Source organism: Lutra lutra, chromosome 2 (assembly GCF_902655055.1).
Source record: "Lutra lutra chromosome 2, mLutLut1.2, whole genome shotgun sequence".
Lineage (NCBI taxonomy): Eukaryota > Metazoa > Chordata > Mammalia > Carnivora > Mustelidae > Lutra > Lutra lutra.
The window spans coordinates 150359744-150379754 of NC_062279.1; the positions used below are offsets into that span (position 1 = coordinate 150359744).

Here is a 20011-nt window from a genome sequence, read left to right on the forward strand (position 1 = left end):
ATCCTCATAGTGCCTAAAGGCAGAAGACAGAATTCGGAGGGGGCAGATTCCAGGCAGAGGGAGCTGTGCATTAAGACAGGAAGGCAGAGCATCATAAAGCACACAGGACTGAGTTCAGGGCTCTATCTGTGCCGAGGTAGGAAGTGCACAGGAGATCAGGATGAGAAAAGGTAGAGAGGTAGGGGGCACCTCATGTGGAGTCCTGACATGCCAGGCTACGGACCTGAATTGGCCCAACAAAATAACCTACAAGTCTAAGAGACTGAAAGCTTACTAAACATGACATGATCCCTCACTTTGTATCCAAATACACTATGTTTATTGTAACTAAAAGAAAGACACCAAAGAAAATTCCCCCAAAAAAGTAACTGAAATAAGTTTATTTGCAGGAGAAGAACATCTGAACATCAGGTACAGTCTGACCCACAATGATCCAACACTAGCAGTGACTCATCTGAGAATGCTCTTCTGCAGTTTGGAGGAGACATCAGCTGAACACTTATCAAACCTCAGAAAGCCATCTAACCTGAGTGTTACACAATACATAATGACCGTGACACAGTAATAAAAATACAACAGCAAATACTCACTACTTTGTGAGCTACAACTACAATATAAACAATTTAGGCTCTTTTTTTAAAAATGAAAAAAATAGATCTATTACAACTTTATTTCAAGCATTTTCAGTTGGATACAACTTTATATATTTTTACTCACAATAGACAGCAAAAGAATGCCTTCTGAAGTATCTATAGATAAAATATATTACTTGTTTAAATGTTTGCACTCGGAAATGCATTTGCCAGGTAGGAGTTCAGATGAGAGAATGATTTTGTGCCAAAATCCTGGCAGTTGATCAAGACTTGTATAGTTTTCATATTTGTCTAAAAAAGTTTACATTGGAGGAAAAAGAAGGGAGAACGTAAAGACAACCAACATTATTCTTTTTCAGTGAAGCAGTCTAATTCCAGAGAAAGGGCTTTCCATTTTGGATTCCAAGCTTGTCATCCCAAAGTTGAATCCTGTCCAGGCTGAGGAGCCAAGGGAGCTGGAAGGAAAGTGTTAACCAAATGCTACAGAGATGGCCACTGATAACAGAGCTTCTAGAGGCCCCAGGCCACACAGTGGGGAAGGGCCGCCAGGACCATTGGTACAGAGGTACAGTGCGCTCACTGAACTGCACACATAGAGCTCCTAGGAGGGTTAACAGTTCTTGACAGAGGTTCCTGGTTGTAGTTTACAATATCTGCCTTCACCACCCTCTGTCATAAAAGAAAACAGAGTTATTATCAGAACATCAGAACATTTAGAAAGAGCTCGTTGAAGTATATTTTTATTTTCTGAACTTTGGTGAACTCCTGATGACAGACATCATAAATGAAGCCAGAACTGATATTAAAAGAATCAATCAGGACAAACTGTTGGAGAGCTGAGATGTTGGGGAGTGAGGGACTTGGGTTTGTTTTTTGGTTTTGTTTTTTAAGGATGGAAGACCAATTCCTTTACTGAGTCTTCCCTGGTTTTATGACATTAACATGAGGTTACAACAAGTCTAAAACATAACTGACAAATCAATATGAACAATTAAACCCTGGTTATAATTTAAAGCAAAGGAATGAGAATTAATCATTCACATATTTTAATTCATAGGCAAGACATCATAATTTCAAAGTAAAATATGTCATCATTTATTAATATTTAAATAAACCATTATACCCACCCATAACTTTTTTAGAGTATCTGCAGCAATCAGTGAGTTAGTAAGAATGTGTAAATGTTAAATAGGAGTCACATACAAAGGAGAAATGTTTTGAGTAACCCAATTTTTAAAACTTTTCCAGTTTTTATAACTTCCTCCCAAATCCCTAATTTACTACCAAAGAGCTCACTATTGGGTTATGAATAAGGACTCTAACAAAATATAGAATGAAAAATTTAGAAAATTACCTCATATTCATGGTTTTTTTTTTTAATTATTTAAACCAAAAGACACTTTTAACTCTTCTTTCCATCCCTCTAACCCATACTTTAAGGAATATCTTCGATGATGAATTTAGTAATATGCCCCAAGTAATAATTTAAATTAAAACAGCTCCTTCACTATTCCCAACTCTATTACTAAATCTGTACACAGAAGCAGACAAAGAAAGGTAATTCAAAGCAAATTTTAAAAATACTCTTTCAATTACCACGCTGTTTCAAGAAAAATGGGAAGGACTGAATAATGAAATAACCATTGCACTCTTCACTTCACTGCACATGTGATAAACACAACCATAAGGACAAATATGTTTGAAAGTAACTGAAATGTTATTTTAATTTGTTCCAATTTCTTGTTTGTCAGTCTCCTGGCAAAGAACCAATTTTTCAAAGTTCTAAAACAGGCCTTACAATTAACAATACTAACTTCCAATCATGTACAATAATCATTTGAACTTCTCTACTCATAAGGAATAAAGAGCAAGACAGCATCTACCAGTTCTCCCTCCCACCCCCCCCAAATGCAATCAATTTACCCCTTAATACCTGCACTACTGTACTGAACAGATTCTACTCTGAGCAGAGTTGGTATGTTGATTATCTTCTTCCGGGTACTTCACTATTTCTGCCCTGACAATATGCTGTCAATTCCGTACAACATAAACAAGATGAAGAAGAAAGCAGGGGGCAGGGAAAAGAAAAGAAAGAAAAAACGGAAAGTACGTTCAATGGCTGAAAATAGAAGGGAATACCAAAGCAGAAAAACAAACACATAAATTTAAACATGTCACAGAAAAAAAAAAAAACAATTTATGCATATAAAAGGAAAGAAAATGAACGAAGATCCATGAAACACTCCTCTTTGCAACTCTATTTAATTATTGAAACAGGTCTACTGAACCCCCCAAACAAAATGGGAGTTCTATTTTTGGTATCACAATGACACATTGTACCTATAACACCCAGAATTTCAGAGGACAAAAAAGAATTACAAGGCTTTTCTATACTAAAGTACAGTAACAGTATTTAATTCCATCTTCTTCAACAAATATTACTGCAGATCTCTCTATGTGCCAGTCACTCTCTACTGGGAATGAACAGGTAAATTACACAGGCTCTGTTCACTAGGTGCTCTGCACTAAATGAGAAGAGAAACATGTACAAAGCTAGTTGCCATACAAGGTAAGAGCTTTACTAGTGGACTTATAATATGTTGTGGGAATACAGGCGGGAGAGTAATTAATTCTCTTTGAAGGTGGGGAGCAGACACATAAATCTGGGGAAGCCATGTGCCACTTATAATATTTACACTTATTAATATCTATTGCTTGTCAAAGACTTCTTTTTGATGTTCATTGCCTCGTCCCACACAACCTCCACACTTCCAAATTCCATACAGAAATAAACAATTTCGAAACACACTTATCTATCATTCCAGAGGAAGTCCTGACACACAGTATTTAAGCATAATAACTACTGTTTCAAATACCTAAAGGAGTTTTGCTAAATAAAAAATCAAAATTACTTTGATAGGTTTTGGATGGCTCTAAAGCTTAGGATGAAAAGAGCATGTATGACAAATATGATAGAGATAAGGTGCTCCCCTCAAATTTCTTACACTTGAAATTATCCTCACTTTTTTTTATGATTTCAAATATCTTATTTCAGAAAATCTTTCTTCATATTAGTATATATTAATTAACACATATAGAAACACATGTTAATGTGGGTAGCTGTTTGTAATAATATTTATAACAAATTAGATAAACAACTGATAATAAATGAAGAGGATTCTATGGTATATTAGCATTGGATGGGCTCGGCTCCAATTCTCTACCAAGCAGCATTAACTTCTGGATAAGACTCATGATTTACTAGGCATTCAGCCTGATGCTATCAACAGAAGCATTACCAACTGCCACATGAGATATTAATGTTGAACACCATTATCTGACCTCCCCAAACCTAACTGTTTCATGACAAACTATGGGTTACAATAAAGAAAAGGGATTTTCATAATCAGTAAGCACTCATTAATCCTCCACAATGTCGGTTTAAACCCTATCCTATAAACACAACCAGGTTACTGACCTGTGGTCAAGACATTTTGGTTGAAGTACTGACTAACATAAATGACTTGGATTTTCACCATTAATTTTCATCAAATTAATGAAGAACTAACAAGGCAACATCTTTCTTGGAGGCCTTGGCTGTCTGACATAAAGCTTTGTACAAAGTTTCTGAACTGGAAGTTAGACTAAGGCTCTACAGATTCAAAAATTTGCTTTCTATGAGGAGAAAAACATAATTTCCATGCCATAAACTTCAGAGTCGGTGGTTTCATAGTTGTCAGCTTGTTTACAAGCCATTCATTGATGTTTTCAGAGAAAATGTTACCTACAAAACACCAACTTTTACTTGTGGAGCCACAAAGTACACTCTGCTATTATTCTCTGATATTAGTTAATGGAGTAAAAATAAAGAAATGGCCCTAAGAGGAAAGAAGCTGTGTGGCTGAACACCGGCTTAACCCTTACTTTGTCAGAGTATTTACTTGTGAGTGGATATTAGAAATGGAAACAGCAGCTATGCAGAGGGTAAGCAAGAAAGCAACCCAGGCGCTGGGCAGGAAGGTGTAAAGAGTAGAGATGGACTCTTGCGAGGACACTAAAGATCAATTTGCCAATTCTGCAATGGTGTCTTAATCCAGATAGTAGTAACACATTTGCCATTGCAAAAGTTGTAGTTTGTCATGTTCAGGATATGGAATAAACATACCTTGAAGGCTTAAAACACTTGTCACTACTGCTCATTCAAAGTTAATCACTATTCTAGATATTGAAGACGTTCAGATAAATAATACATAATCTCTCTTTCCGAGATGTGTAAGAGTCTAGCATGGAATACAGAGATGTAAACTATTAAAGAATATTATGATTGATACATATTCAAAGTGCAACAAAATTATAGATTACCACTTAAATATGGTTATAGCATTTAAAAAAAAATATTTTATTTATTTATCAGAGAGAGAGAGAGAGAGACTGCACAAGCAGGGTGAGTGGCAGGCAGAGGGAGAAGCAGGTTCCCCACTGGGCAAGGAGCCCAATGCAGGACTCGATCCCAGGATTCTGAGATCATGACCTGACCTGAAGGCAGACATTCAACCAACTGAGCCACCCAGGCATCCTGGTTATAGCATTTTTTAAAGCATGGAACTTTGTACATAGTAGGAACTTAAAGGAAACTACTTTCTTTTTCTTCCATATAATGTGCTCTTAGATGCTTCCAGGAACTTTCATCACTTAGGGTATAAGTTACTTTATCATTTTGGTGTTCACAACCTCCTGACCTAAAAACACAAGGTTTATTTATGTGGTCTCCAAAGTCCCACCTATAGATCTTGAAACTACATGAAAAAATCACTTTGAAGGTGAGGAGGAAAAGAAAAATATGGGATGATAAGGAAATCCATTAAGCAATGTTCAGTATTAAGGATCAGAATAGTATGTACAAAATGAGTAAATATGTTCTGCAAGGAAGACAAGTGATGATTAAGATAAGAAAAGAATCTCACTGCAGTTTTTGTAAACAGATTGGAAAAAATGATAAAGATTAACATCTAGGCAAGAAGAATCTAAGTTCCTTGTATCTCCTTAAGGAAGATCAATATTCAGATAAAGCTAAAGAGAGGGACGCTAGGATAAGGGGTTAAATGGGCACTTCAGTTGTACAGTTATGTGCATGCACATATGTAGTACGTAGATGCATTCATATGTAGTACGTTTATATATATACATATGTGTATACATATATACATATATATATATATGCATTTTTTAAGTTTACTATCTCAGACATAAGAGAAAAAAAAAATTTTTTTTTTTGAGAAACTAATGCTTACCAAGTTCAAACCAAACAGAAATTCATAGTTTATTAACTGGAAAGTGAAAATGTCCAGGCTTAAAAATGTATTAAGGACTCTTGGGATGCCTGGGTGGCTCAGTCGGTTAAGCACCAACCTGCCTTTGGCTCAAGTCACGATCCCAGGGTCCTAGGATTGAGTCCCACATCAAGCTCCTTGTTCAGCAGGGAGCCTGCTTCTCCCTCTGCCTGCCATTCTCCCTGAAAAGTTGAATGCTACACCTTTGAGAATACCAACTGGAAATTCATTTTTTTCCCTAAAGGTTTGACTACTTTGTAAACAAACAAACAAAAAAACATGAACAATATGGGAAATAAGGACATTTGTTAACAACTAGTCCTGGCTTTTACACTATCTAGAAGAGAATAGTTGGGAAAAAAAGAGTACAGATAAATGATACAAATGCAACTATTGCTTAAATCGGGAACTCTGGACAAGGCATCTAGAGTGTACATAAGTGTTTAAATAGCTGTCTGCCCCAACTTGTTCTGGTAGCTCCATGAGGACAAGGACTTCCATATATTCCTCTCTGGATCCACAGATTCTACCGCGGCCCCTGGTACGAAGTAGACAAGCAAAGAACGTCTGCTGTATTAATGAACTGTGTTCCCTTTCCTTCCTCCCTTTTCCCCTTCCTCTTCCTTACAAAGCTTGCAAAATATGCTGGTAACTCATGTTATAGAACTCCCTAAGAGGAACAAACTACGTTAGAAGAACTAAAATAGCGGAATCTTTTAAAATAATCACTAAATGAAACCAAGACCATAACCTGATTATAAAAGTTTTTTTTTTTAGATCACTCATACTTTTTTTTTTAAAGATTTTATTTATTTATTTGATAGACAGAGATCACAAATAGAAAGAGAGGCAGGCAGAGAGAGAGAGAGAAGCAGGCTCCCCGCTGAGCAGAGAGCCCGTAATGGGGCTCAATCCCAGAACCCTGAGATCACAACCCAAGCTGAAGGCAGTGGTTTAACCCACAGAGCCACCCAGGTGCCCCTATAACCTGATTATAAATACCTATGTCACAAACTGAATTACTATAGCATCAGTTTCCATGTGTCTGGTGAGTCTATCAACTAGCTCCTTCTCCAGAAAATAAAACACTTCAAAACAAAACACTTCAAATGTTACACCAAATTCCCTCAGGAATCATTCAAAAAACACAGAAAACAAGTGTGCATTCTCCTTCCCTCTTTGTCTTGCCTCCCTGCCCCACTTCTTTTTCTCAACCCCTCTTTCACTTACCAGTTAGAACGGCCAACATCAAGAATAAAGAGATAAATGTTGGGGAGAATGTGAAGAAAAGCAAACACTTTTGCACCACTGGTGGGAACGTACACTGGTGCAGCCACTATGGAAAACTGTGGCAGTTCCTCCACAAATTAATAACAAAACTACCATATGATCTTGCAATTCTACTTCCAGGTATTTAGCCAAAGAAAATAAAAACACTAACTTGAAGATATATGCACTCCCATGTTCACTGCAACACTATTTACAACAGCCCAAGATATACAAACAACCTAAGTGTCCAACAATAGATGGAAGAATAAAAAAAGGTCTAGTATATATATGGAGTGAGTACCTGGGTGGCTCAGTCTGTTGAGCGTCCGAGTCCTAGTTTCAGCTCAAGCTGTGATCTCATAGGTCGTGATCTAATGGATCATGGGATCGAGCCCCATGCCAGGGTCTGCACTCAGCATGAAGCCTGCATAAGACTCCCTCTCCCTCTCATTCCAACCTTCTCCCCACATGAGCATATATGTACTCTCTCTCTAGAATGAATACATAAATCTTCTTAAAAATATAGTATTTATATATATATATATATATATATATATATATATATATATATATTATATATATATAATGGAGTGTTACTCAGCCATGAGAGAGGAAAACATTCTGTCATTTGTGACAACATAGGTGGACCTTGAGCATGTTATACTAAGTGACAGATGTCAGATAAAGACAAGCACAGTGTGATATCACTTATATGTGGAATTTTAAAAGGCCAAACTTATAAAACAGAATAAAATGGTAGTTGCCAGAGATGAGGGCTGGGGGAGGATGATGAAATGTTGTTTAAGAGTACAAATCTAAAACAAATAGTAAATAAACCCTACAGATACAATACACAGTAGAGTGAAAATAAACAATATTGTATTATAATCATCAAATGTGTTAAGAAACTAGAACTTAATTATTCAAACTGCTAAAGAGAAAAGATAACTATGTAATGTGATAGAGGTGTTAATTATCACTACAATGACAATCATATTACAATATATAAATGTATCAAATTAACATGCCGTATACCTTAAGTTTATCCAATGTGATATGCCAAATAGATTTCAATTAAAAAAAGAAATAACTGTGCTCAACATGACTTGCTGGCTTGGATGTAGGTCCTTAGAAACCTCTTTTTAAAATCTGAACTTTCAAAAATGTTTCCACAGGGAAATGTTGTCAATTGTAAAATCAATAATTTAACTGGCAAAAGCACCAAATTAATCAGATTCAGAAAAGAAGAACGAGGCTTCTCTACACAAAGGATTCTGGCAAACATAACAAAAGAGGGTTCTAGTAAGGTGAACTCATCTTCAGATGAATGGATTCAAAGTAAACCACACCGACAAACCGAAGACTGAAATAGCGTCATTGCCTAATAAATAAGATGAGGTGCACTAAAAAGGTAAAGGTATACAGGAAGGGTAAAGAGCTATGCAATTAACACATCTGAATAAGTGCTGAAATAAATGTCTTTTGAAAAATGATAAATAAAAAGAGATTTCCAGAGTTTCAAATATTGTTATCAAGTCCTAGAAACAGTCACATCAGCATAAAAATTTTCAATTGGTATTTGCTCTGTTTTAAAACAGACACACACACACACACACACACACACAGAGTTACCATGAAAATAAAACACAGAACACTGAGAAAATTAAAATATAAGGATGGGAAAAGACAATTATACCTTTTTAGCTAAATGGGATGGGCATAGAGTAGACGGGATTGAGGGAAAATGTAATTTATCTGTTGCTTCTCAGCAAACCAAAAACTTACCTTTAAACTCTAGGTTCTTACTCTGATTTTTCATTCTATCAAACATATGAATTGGTGTACTATTATGGTGGTATTTTTAAATGCTTGTTAGTATTCACATTTATTTATTAGTGTAAGGATTGCCTTTATAATTAATACCATTATTAAATTGTGTATTAAATTAACAATAAAATAACATCAAGAATTAGTCTTATTACAAGAGGGGATGTTTTAGAGAAGAACAGAGAACACAGACTCAAAGAAAAAATAATGTTTTACATGGAGGATGCCAAACAGAGTAAACTCTAAGACTAAACTTAAATAAACTGTTGGGGCTTTGTATGAAATATAAAAAGAATATTGTAGTATAGTAATCCTGGGAGAACTTAAATAAAGAAGTACAAAACAATATGGTCAGCATCTTAACCCATTATTTAACTACTGATGAAATGTGCATTATATTAATCTCAATTTTAGGACAAAATGAAGTTTCAAGGGTATAATTGAACAAAAAGTTAACATCCTCCATCTTCTACACTAAACACTGATTCATTCACACACACAATTTATTCCTAAGGCTTTTAGGGATATGTACACAGAGTGCATAAATGTTAAAGGAGTCAGTGGAGAAATTAATGTCTTTTAGGAAATAAATTGTTTTTTAAAAATAAAAGTTCAATATAATCACCTGTGACTGTTCTATTTCTGCTTTGTTTAATTTGATTCCAAGGATTTCAGCAGCAACTTTCTGAAAACACAGGAAGACCTACATAACAAAAATAGGTTTAAATGATTTAAAACAGGCATGCTTAAGTTAATGTCAAATAAATTGAACTTTCTAAAAAATGATAAACATCAAGAATTGTGAAAATATGATGTACCAGGTTATTCAAAAAATAGCTCTGTCAAATACAATAACATTTTAAGTATAATAATTTTAAAATGATTAAATCACAATTTGAAAATCATGCAATTCACTAGATTGGTCTAAACATAAAGATATTTATCCCTAAAAATTTACATTTAAAATTTTTTATTTTATTTTAGATTTTATTTATTTGAGAGAGGGAGATCACGAGCAGGAAGAGGGATAGAGGGAGAAGCAAATTCCCCACTAAGCCCGACAACACAGGGCTGGATCCCAGGACCCAGGGATCATGACCTGAGCCAAAGACAGCTGCTTAACCAACTCAGGTGCCACCTCAGGCACCCCTACATTTAAAAAATTTTAACATAAGAGAATTAATTACAGATACCACATTAAAAAAAAAAAAAAAAAGACTACTAGCATAGCAAACTCCTAAAAGTCCAGGGGAAAATAAATTAGTCTGTACTTTAGTACCAAGGTTTTTCACTGCCAATTCTATATTGGTCTTTTGATCTGGCTTTAGCCTATCTTAAAAGTTCTTAACTTCTAACCCTTTAATAATCTTTGTGGCTTTCATCAATTTCAATAAATGATCCATATCTCTTGAGCAAAACAACTTAGTAATCTTTATTTTATTGGTTCAGAGTAAAGGAATAGTATACTGTGTTATCCTTAAACAGAAATCAAAAGTACTTTTCTATAAACAGCCTTTCATACATACTTAGCTTATCCTGAGCTCACTAGGATTCCCAGGACTCCAACCCAGACACTGACTGTAATGTTATGCTTGTCTTTGTTTCATAAGTGTCTTTTCATATTCTTACCCCTACTTATCTCATGCTTATTGAATATTTATTGCAACTAATTTTGATTTCTAAAATAAAAGATACATACCTCCAAAAGGCTTATGCCATTTACATCCTAAAAGGGATTATATATGATAGTTCACTCATGGTCAACATTCAAGAAAAATGAGAAAGCTAGCATGATGGAATGGAGAGAAATTGGGGGATTTGAAGGAAAATAAGCAAAGAGATTAAGGGAGTACACATATCACATAAGATCTGGTAGGCTATGGAAGTACTTTGACTTTTACTCTGAGTTAAATGGAAGCCCTGGGAAGGTGGCTTGATGTGACTTCTATTTTAATAGGGTCAATCTGATTCTTATATTGAATATTCTCACTACAGAAGATAAAGGGTACAAAAAGAGGAGCCAGCAAGGACGCTAATGTAAGAGATGATGGAGGCTTGAACCAAAGTGGTAGCAGTAGAGAGGATTAGAAAGAGTCACCAGATTCTGGATATATCATGAAAGAAGAACCAACAGGACTTAGCAATAGACAAATATGGGGTATGAAAGAAAGAGAGAAGTCAAGAAGGATTCTAAAATTTTCTCCACCTTAGCAATTAGCAGAAGATCTGCCATTTATTGAACTGGGGAAGACTATGGGAGATTTCAGGAGAGACTATCAAGAGTTCAGTTCTGAATCTGGATAAGACTAGGGCTGCTTATTAGGCATGTAAGTGGAGGTGCTGGGCAGGCTGGAGTTCAGGGAAGAGGTCTGGTCAAAGCCCTGAGGCTAAATGAGGTCACTGGGGAGTAAGTTTAGAGAAAGGTACCAAAGACTGAGCCCTAAGGCACTCCAATATTCAGAAGATGGAGTGAGAGGGAATCAGCAAAAGGAAATGAGAGAGTAGCTAGTGAGGTAAGAGTAAACCAGGGGGTGTAGTATCCTGGAAGGTAAGTGAGGACAGTATTTCAAAGAAGAAAGAGTGACTGACTATTTTATATGCCTCAACTAAGTAAATGAGGACTAAGAACTGACCACTGCATTTAGCAAAAATGAGGTCGTTGGTGATTATAACAACAGTAGTATGGGTGAAATACTGGGTGAAAAAGTCCAGGTGAAACTATTCAAGAGAAACTACAAAGAGAAAACTGGAGACAACTCTTTCAAAACACATTCCACTGGAACTAGGGGAAAGAAAGAAGGCAACAGCTAGAGAAAATTGTGGGATTTCTTGTTTTTAAAATTAGGTAAGTCATAGCATTTTCTGTGATGATAGAATAATCCAGTAGACAAAAAAAAAAAAAAAAAAGTGATGATACAGGATGGAGAGAGAATTGCTGAGCAATCAATGTCCATTCCTAGGCCAAGAGAAATGGGACTAAGGCACAATGGAGGAGTGGGCCCTAACCAGGAGCATGGACGGTTTGTCCTTCAGTAACCAGACAGAAGACAGAAGATATGGGAACAGAGACAGGGAGCAAGGAGAATGGGAGTAAATGTGGTGGCAAGACTATGCAGTTATCTTCTGTTGACTTCAGACTTCTATAGAATAGAAAACAAGGTCATCAGCTCAGAGAATGGATGAGGAAATGTTGAAGATCTGAAGAGAGAAGAGAAGTTATGAAAACAGTCATCAAGGTGAGAGGGAGTGATGAGGGCCTATGGACATGGGGTATAATCACTGAGCAGCATTAAGGCCCCCCTTCAGGCTAGTGATTGTGAATTTTAAGTGAAACCTCCAGCATGCCTCTGTTTCTCTCTGATCATGTTCAAATACCTGGGTGCTGCCACAAAACAGCAGGAGCTTGGTTTAAACCAGAGTTAAGGTTTAGACAAGTGAATCTGAGAAAGTCAAAGTGAGGAAAGGGAATTGAGGGTATACATATGGCAATGATTTTTTTTTTAAGATTTGATTTATTTACTTGACAGAGAGAGAGAGATCACAAGTAGGCAGAGAGGCAGGCAGAGAGAGAGGGGGAAGCAGGCTCCCTGCTGAGCAGAGAGCCTGATGCAGGGCTCGATCCCTGGACCCGGAGATCATGACCTGAGCCAAAGGCAGAGGCTTAACCCACTGAGCCACCAAGGCGCCCCTACATATGGCAATGATTTTGATTGGCCAAGAGATTTAAGTTAGGAAAACAGGAAAATGAGGACATGAAAGGAGGTTGGGGACATTAAAAAGATGTTAAGATCTGCATCTAGCAGGTCCTGCCAGGACTGCAGATTGTCTGGACTAGGGCATTCAGGGGTATGAGCTGGAAAGACAGGAGGGTGGTCAGTGATTAGGATGTCTGACATTGAGATGTTGTGATCTGTAATGACAAAGCCTGGGAGTGAGTGGCTGAGGTGGGGTGGAGGACAAAGATACTGGAATCACTTTAAGAATTACAACAAAGGTAGTATCAGAGAAAGTACAATCAGGAGCTCAACCCCCCAGGTGATGAGGAAAATAAGCTGAAGATGGAGATGACTAAAGTCTCAAAGTGATTCCACAAGAATAAACCATTTCAAAGTTGCATTTCAAAGGAAAATAACAAGGACTTTTAAGAATGGCTCAACATAAGTACACAAAAAATATGGAGTGGTTAAACACAAGCTAAATTACTGGAAGTTGAAATAATTCTAGGGGCACTTAGGTAGCTCAGTGGGTTAAGCTTCCAACCCTTGATTTCAGCTCAGGTCATGATCTCAGGATTGTGAGACTGAGCCCCGCATCAGGCTCCACACTGGGCATGGAGCCTGCTTAAGATTCTCCCTCTCCCTCTACCCCTTCCTGCCCACTCACATGTTCACTCACTCTCTCCCTCTCAAAAATAATAATAAATATTAAATAAAATAAAATAATTCAAAAATGACAGAAGATCCCTAGGAAGATAAGTGAGGGTAGAAGCCCGATCCATGTATTTATCAAGGAATACTGATTTTATACATTTTGAATAGCATGTGTGGGTATATGCCCATGTTTGCATTATCTTGAAGGAAAGTTCTGAAAATAATCAGAAAATAAATAGGTAATGAAATTTTTAAAAGTTCAACCTTGATAGCAATCAAAGAAATTCAAGCACCAAGGTACCTTTTCTTTTTCTTTTTTTCTTTTTTTTTGGCCTACCAAAATAACATAGATTTAAGAGTAAACAAAAAAATCCTGGATGTTAAAAAAACACCACAGTGAAATGGCACTAATATAATGTTGGCAGTAGGATGGATTATTAAATCTACTTAAATCTAATGGATTATTAAATCTCTTTAATAGTATCAAATGACATGGTCAAATTTTCTGCTCACAAATATATTAAATAAAAAATTAAAACATCAAGTTATTTCTATATTTATGATCTTAATTTCTTAAATAAATTTTTAGTGCAGTTAATAACCCTGGACGGTCACTACTTAGGTTTACAAATCCTATCCCCACCACTCATTAGCTGTGTACGCTGGACCCCCCTGACATAAACTGTCTAGGACTCCTCTATAGCACAGACATAATGGGAGAAGCACAGCGCAAGTCACAAAGCAAGCATTCAGTGAATGCGACTCACTAGCAGCAACAGCAACAGCACGAGCATTTGTGAGCATCAGAAAACTGTAAGGAACCATATGAGGTTGTGAATGGTAATCTCCGGATGCTGAGATAGTGGGTGATTTCTACGTTCTTTTTTTTTTTTTTTTTTTTTGATACATGTTCTTTTTCTCTCATACTTTTAAATTCCCTAAAATAATCATAAACTTAGGTTAAATGAATTATAAATGTAATATAAACAGAATAAACATTTTTTCTATTTTATGTCTTCAATAGAAATTAATTTATTCCAAAAGTTAAGCCTAGGAAGTGTACTTCCTGTGAATACTATTACTAAACAAAAGATCGCTCACAATATTCAATATTCATTATTTTACTTACAGAATCTCCTGTCTTTGCTGAGACAAAGTGGCTACTAAAACCATTTTCCTGGCAAAACCGTAAGTGTTTTTCAGGTTTTACTGTTCGCATATGTTCCAAATCAACTAGAAAAGTGAACAAAAACAGAGAATAAAACTCAGTATCATAGTCAAACAATACATTGTTAACATGTTTAAATTTGACTTACTTTCCAAAATTATTTCCCAGCTTAGACACTAGCTGTGTCACCATGAGCAATTTCTTTAACCTTTTTATGCTTGAGTCTATAAAGCTAAAAACTGAGACTAACCATGTATATATATACATGTAATATATATTATGTGTGTGTGTGTATATATAATATATATATATTGTGTGTGTGTGTGTATATACACAGACACACACACCCCTACCATGTGTAGAGTTATTTGAGAGTGAATGCATGGATGATGCACAATGACCAGCACAAGAAAAGTGCTTGAAAAATGAAAGCTATCATTCTTATTACCTACAGCTTCAGGCACATTGATGAGACCCCAAAAAAGATCTACTTAGCATAACATGTTTAAACATAATGATTATGGTTGACACTTGAACATCGTGGGTTTGAACTTAGATGTGGATTTTTACGGTACAGTACTGTAAAAGTATTTTCTCTTCCTTGTGATTTTCTTAATAGCATTCTTTTCTCTGCCTTATTTTATTGTAAGAATATAGTATATAATACACATAGCAAACAAAACATGTGTTAATTGACTGATTATGCTATCAGTAAATCTTCCAGGCAATAGTAGGCTGTTTGTGGTTATGTTTCAGGGAGCCAAAGTTATACATGGATTTGACTATGCAGGGAATTGGCACCCCAAACCTCCATGTTGTTCAAGGGTCAACTGTAACTGAAAGATGCACTTACCCAAGCATATTTAGTTTGAAACAATTTAATTGCTTTAATAATTACAATAGTTCTGCAATCTCTATAAACCTTAATGTTAACACAAATACAGAATTACTTTTATGCCAAAAGGTAGCAATATTTTGTTGCATGCTTACTTTATTTGAAACCATGGTTTAATTTCACAAAGATACATCTCAGTTGCTTTCCAAACCTAAAGTATACATTTTGAAAGCACTCAGTAAGGGAATATTTCCTTGAATAGGTATAAGTGCTTTAAAGCAAAGCACGGTACTCATGGCCAATACCAGTTCTATCCAGCACAGTCTATTTTTTCAAATGTGATCCTTTATTGGACAGTTTCTCTTTTACAACACTACAGACCCTATAAGGGTGTTGACTCAATGCCGTCAAATTATAAGGCAAATATATTTGCAGGATTTAAGGACAACTAGGCTCTTTGAGTCAATATAGGAAAAAAAAACTTGAACTGATTTCCTGAGGAAGGGACCCAACTGACTTGTAAAAACTTGCAAATTTGTAAATCTACTAAGCCTACATAATAGTGGCAATTGATTATCAACTAAAAAATGTTCTCATACTACATAAAAGGCTTTATTTAAAATTATATTGAAGGTCTTTAGTTTGCAGGCTCAAGAGATCTTTCTCTAGGAGATCTTTGATCTAGTAGGGGATTTCTGAGTCTCATTTATATTGCTTAGCTTGGATAATATGGAGCTTTTTTCTTTTCTGGCCACAAGTTGCTGTTCCTTAAACATCACTGAGACCTTATTTATGAGAACAAGCCAAAAAATATCCAGATGCCATAGGCATCAATTTGTAGAAGACTAAAATAAAATACTAAGCTATTAGCACTGACATTTATACATCTAGTTTATCGTAATATTGAGGCTAAAATGCTTTCCTAATTCAACATGAGTAAGAACAAGTCATGTCACTAAGAAAATTAACCAATGAAATCACTGTCCAATTAAAAATAAAAACAAACATATAGTTTGTCATTTGATATATGTATGTATTCATCTTTTTGAATGGAATAGTCTATCATTGTTCCATTTTTTCTTTCTTGTTTTTCCTCTTTCCTCCTGCCCACCAACAACCTAACTACCACATTCACTTATCTATAGCACTGGGGAATTTATTACCCAAGCAAAAGGTTTTCCCTAATAAAGATAACCATGATGGGGCACCTGGGTGGCTCAGTCAGCTGAGTGTCCAACTCTTGGTTTCAGCTCAGGTCATAATCTTAGGATCATGAGATCAAGCCCCAAGGCAGGCTCCAAGCTCAGCAGGGAGTCTGCTTGAGATTTTCTCCCTCTCCCTCTGCCAGTTCACACTCTATCTCTCTAAAATAAATAAATAAACCTTAAAAAAAAAAAAAAAAGAAAAAAGATACCCATGAGAAACTAGTACTATCACTGATCAATTGAAAACAACAACAACATTTATCCATCAAACACTTATTAAGTACCTATTATATACCAACAACTAGGTTAGGTAGTAAGAACCCAAAGATGGAAAAGATACAATCCTGGTCCTAAAAAAGCCACATCCATACTTTAGGACATAAGAGATCATCAGCAATTGGAACAGTTATAATTGAGTCTGACAAAGGAGACAGCAGATAGAAAATAGGCCCTCCCAGAACTGCACCACAAAGTTTTCCTCTGCTCTGTTAAAATTTAGTGGGCAATGTTTTAAGAGGACTCAGTTACTAGAATTCTTAATTCTAAATGATCCAGAAATGTATATTCTGAAGATAAAGTTATAGTGAGACACTGGAAAATCTTTCTTCACCTTTAAGATCATCCTTAAAATTATTATCCAGTGACAATACATACATGTGGTAACACTCTTATATATGTGATAACATTCTATCATATATGTGATAACACTCACTGCTTTAATTGCCTTTATGTCCTTCAGTGAACCACAGCATCTTTCTAGTTCTCATATTTTGTTTTTGAAAATGTAATAAAAATTTCCTGATTGTAATACATATTCATTACCCAAATATTCAGAAAAACTATGAAAATGAAATGTAAAATGTAAAATGCCATTAACTAGAGACAACTACTGATAACACTTTTGTGCATATCCTGCCAATATCAAAGCAACTGAAGGACAGAGGCATTAATGTTGCACATACATGCAATTTCTTCTACCTCAAGCATACTACAACTCTCTTAAACATGTGCTTAATAATTTCAAAGGATAACTACTTTATAGATCATTCATTCACTTGGTTAGCAAATACTTGACTGCCTATTTGGCCAGGCCCTGTCCCGAGTGCTACAGATACAAGTAGCTTACAGTTTGATAAAGGCAACAGACTCACAGGAAAAATACATAATCAGAGACAACTGTAAGTGCAAAGACCCTATAGGGAGATTACGCTTAGTAGTAAGAGAAAAACAGGAGGCCAGCCACGGTGGCTGAAATGAGTTAGCAAAAAAAGGGAAACAGTGGAAATGTTTAAAAAGCCAGGAACCAGATCACACAGGGTGCATGGGCCACTGTAAAAGAGATGGGAAGTTACTGGGGGATTGTGAAGAAAACAAAACAAAACAAACAAACAAAAAAATGTAATCTGGCATTTTAAAAGGTTAATTTGGGTTGCTTTGCTGAGAATAAACTACAGAGAGTCAAATGTAAAGCAGAGAAGCCACTGAGGAAGCTACTGTAAAAATCTTAAGGAAAAAAAATCAGGGAAGAAAGCAGAGCCAAAAGAAACTGGGCTGCAGATGGTGTGGTTCACTGAAGGACATAAAGGAAATTAAATCAAAGCAGTGAGTGTTTTCACATATATGATAGAATGTTATCACATATATGAGAGTGTTACCATATGTATGTATTGTCGCTGGATAATAATTTCCAGGATGATCTTAAAAGTGAAGAAAGGAAGGATTTTACCCGTGTAAAATATAAAAAATAGGCCCTTAAGTATTTGTTAGCCAAACGAATGATCTATAAAGTAGTTTTCTTTTGAAATTATTAAGCACATGTTTAAGCAGAGTTGTAGTATGCTTGAGGTAGAAGAAACTGCATGTATGTGCAACAGAATGTCTCTGTCCTTCAGTTGCTTTGATATTGGCAGGATATGCACAAAAGTGTTAGCAGTAGTTGTCTCTAGTTAATGGCATTTTTTGAGTCCCTGGATCACACCACAGCTGAAGATAAAATAGTTATTGGATTTTTCAGTTATGTGAGGCTATAAAATTCCCTCCATTTTTAGGGAAAAAAAATCTAAAATCTATGAAAAAGATGATGATAGTCTGGACAATATTTTACTTAGTAGCAGTAGAGATCTAAAAAGTAGGGCAGATCCTCAATAGATTTTTGGAATAAAAAGTAAATACGAAATGCTAACGGATTTGACATGGGATGAGAGGAATTGAGAGAAATCACTTAAAGACCGTTAACCTGGATTTAAAAGGAGACACAGTATGTTACAGGTTTTGTTCTAACTACACTCAGCTGCATCAGTAGAGGTGTTGAGTAGATCAATGCTTGCATTCAAGCGGAGAAATTACTTAAGTAATTAAGCAGAGAAACTGTACCATGTACAACACTGAGAAAAAGGGAAGGTAACTTGAAGATAGTAAATGCAAGGAAGTGATTATACTGATGGAGCATGAAATCTAAGTTGAGTAAGGAAGGGTTCAGGAAATTGAAAATTGTTAAGATATAATTGGTAACTGATGTTAAAGTTTTGTGTGAGTCTAAAAATTGCTGGAGTTGAGTTACAAAAGCAGCTGAGCTGTAAAGACAGGAGATAATGGATAGTCTGGGATACATGAAATTAATATCGATATTACAGAGAGGGTGCAGAAACTGATACGAACTAGGTCTTAAGTATGTTAGTGTAGGTCGGGAACAAGATGACTAGAGGTAAAGGACTCAAGGAACGTGAGAGAGCAAGGACACTGTGTGTGGGCACTGGAGTTACCAGGAATGGTGACAGCAACAGTAATGGAGTGACTGTGACCCAGGAGAAATCTCTGAGAAATTCACAGAGTTCAGGCAGGGGTTGGCTGATAAGCCAACAAATAAAAGTAGCTAGATGGACAGAGGTATAATCATTTGGCTCAAATGATTATTCAAATCTAAGGGTTTTCAGGGAAAACAAGGAGAATGGTCTGGAAAGAGAAACATGGAACAAGGTCACCTATCCCACCTTCAGGCCTGACTGATAAGGTAGATACAATAGGGGAAAATTAACATTTGAAAAAGCTTCAGGAGGGGTGCTTGGCTGGCTTAGCTGGTAGACCCTGAGACCATGTGACTCTTGATTGTAGGGCCCTGAGTTCAAGCCCCAAGTTGGGGTAGAGTTTACGCAAAATAAATAAATAAATAAATAAATAAATAAATAAATAATAATAATAATAATAATAATATCTAAGAGAAAAAAAAAAGAGCTTCAGACAGCATCATCCTCACAGGAGATAGACTATTCCAACAGAAAAGACAAGTACGTACGTACATTATATGGTAGAAGTTTAAAACTTTTGTTCAAGAAAGATATTAAAAATAAAGGAATTTTATTGATGTGGAAGCATCTCAGAAACTAAAAAAGTATCAAAACTAGGGTCTACAAATAG

The 20011-nt window shown here is 35.9% G+C and overlaps 1 protein-coding gene across 3 annotated transcripts in view; it reads right to left on the reverse strand.

Annotated features, from left to right (window-relative positions):
* Positions 1 to 365: 365 nt before the first annotated feature.
* The window catches only part of RAB28 (RAB28, member RAS oncogene family), a 105776-nt gene continuing 86130 nt past the window's right edge, over positions 366 to 20011 (reverse strand). The window contains exons 5-8 of one of the 3 annotated variants that reach the window (XM_047718895.1): positions 14519 to 14622; positions 9645 to 9722; positions 2527 to 2621; positions 366 to 1262 (exon numbers count right to left, since the gene is read on the reverse strand). In XM_047718895.1, coding sequence (XP_047574851.1) covers positions 2532 to 2621; positions 9645 to 9722; positions 14519 to 14622 — 272 coding nt within the window. In that variant the 3' untranslated portion in view covers positions 366 to 1262; positions 2527 to 2531. The remainder of the gene's footprint in view (positions 1263 to 2526; positions 2622 to 9644; positions 9723 to 14518; positions 14623 to 20011) is intronic. The other 2 variants (XM_047718896.1, XM_047718894.1) reach the window with 2 other exon arrangements.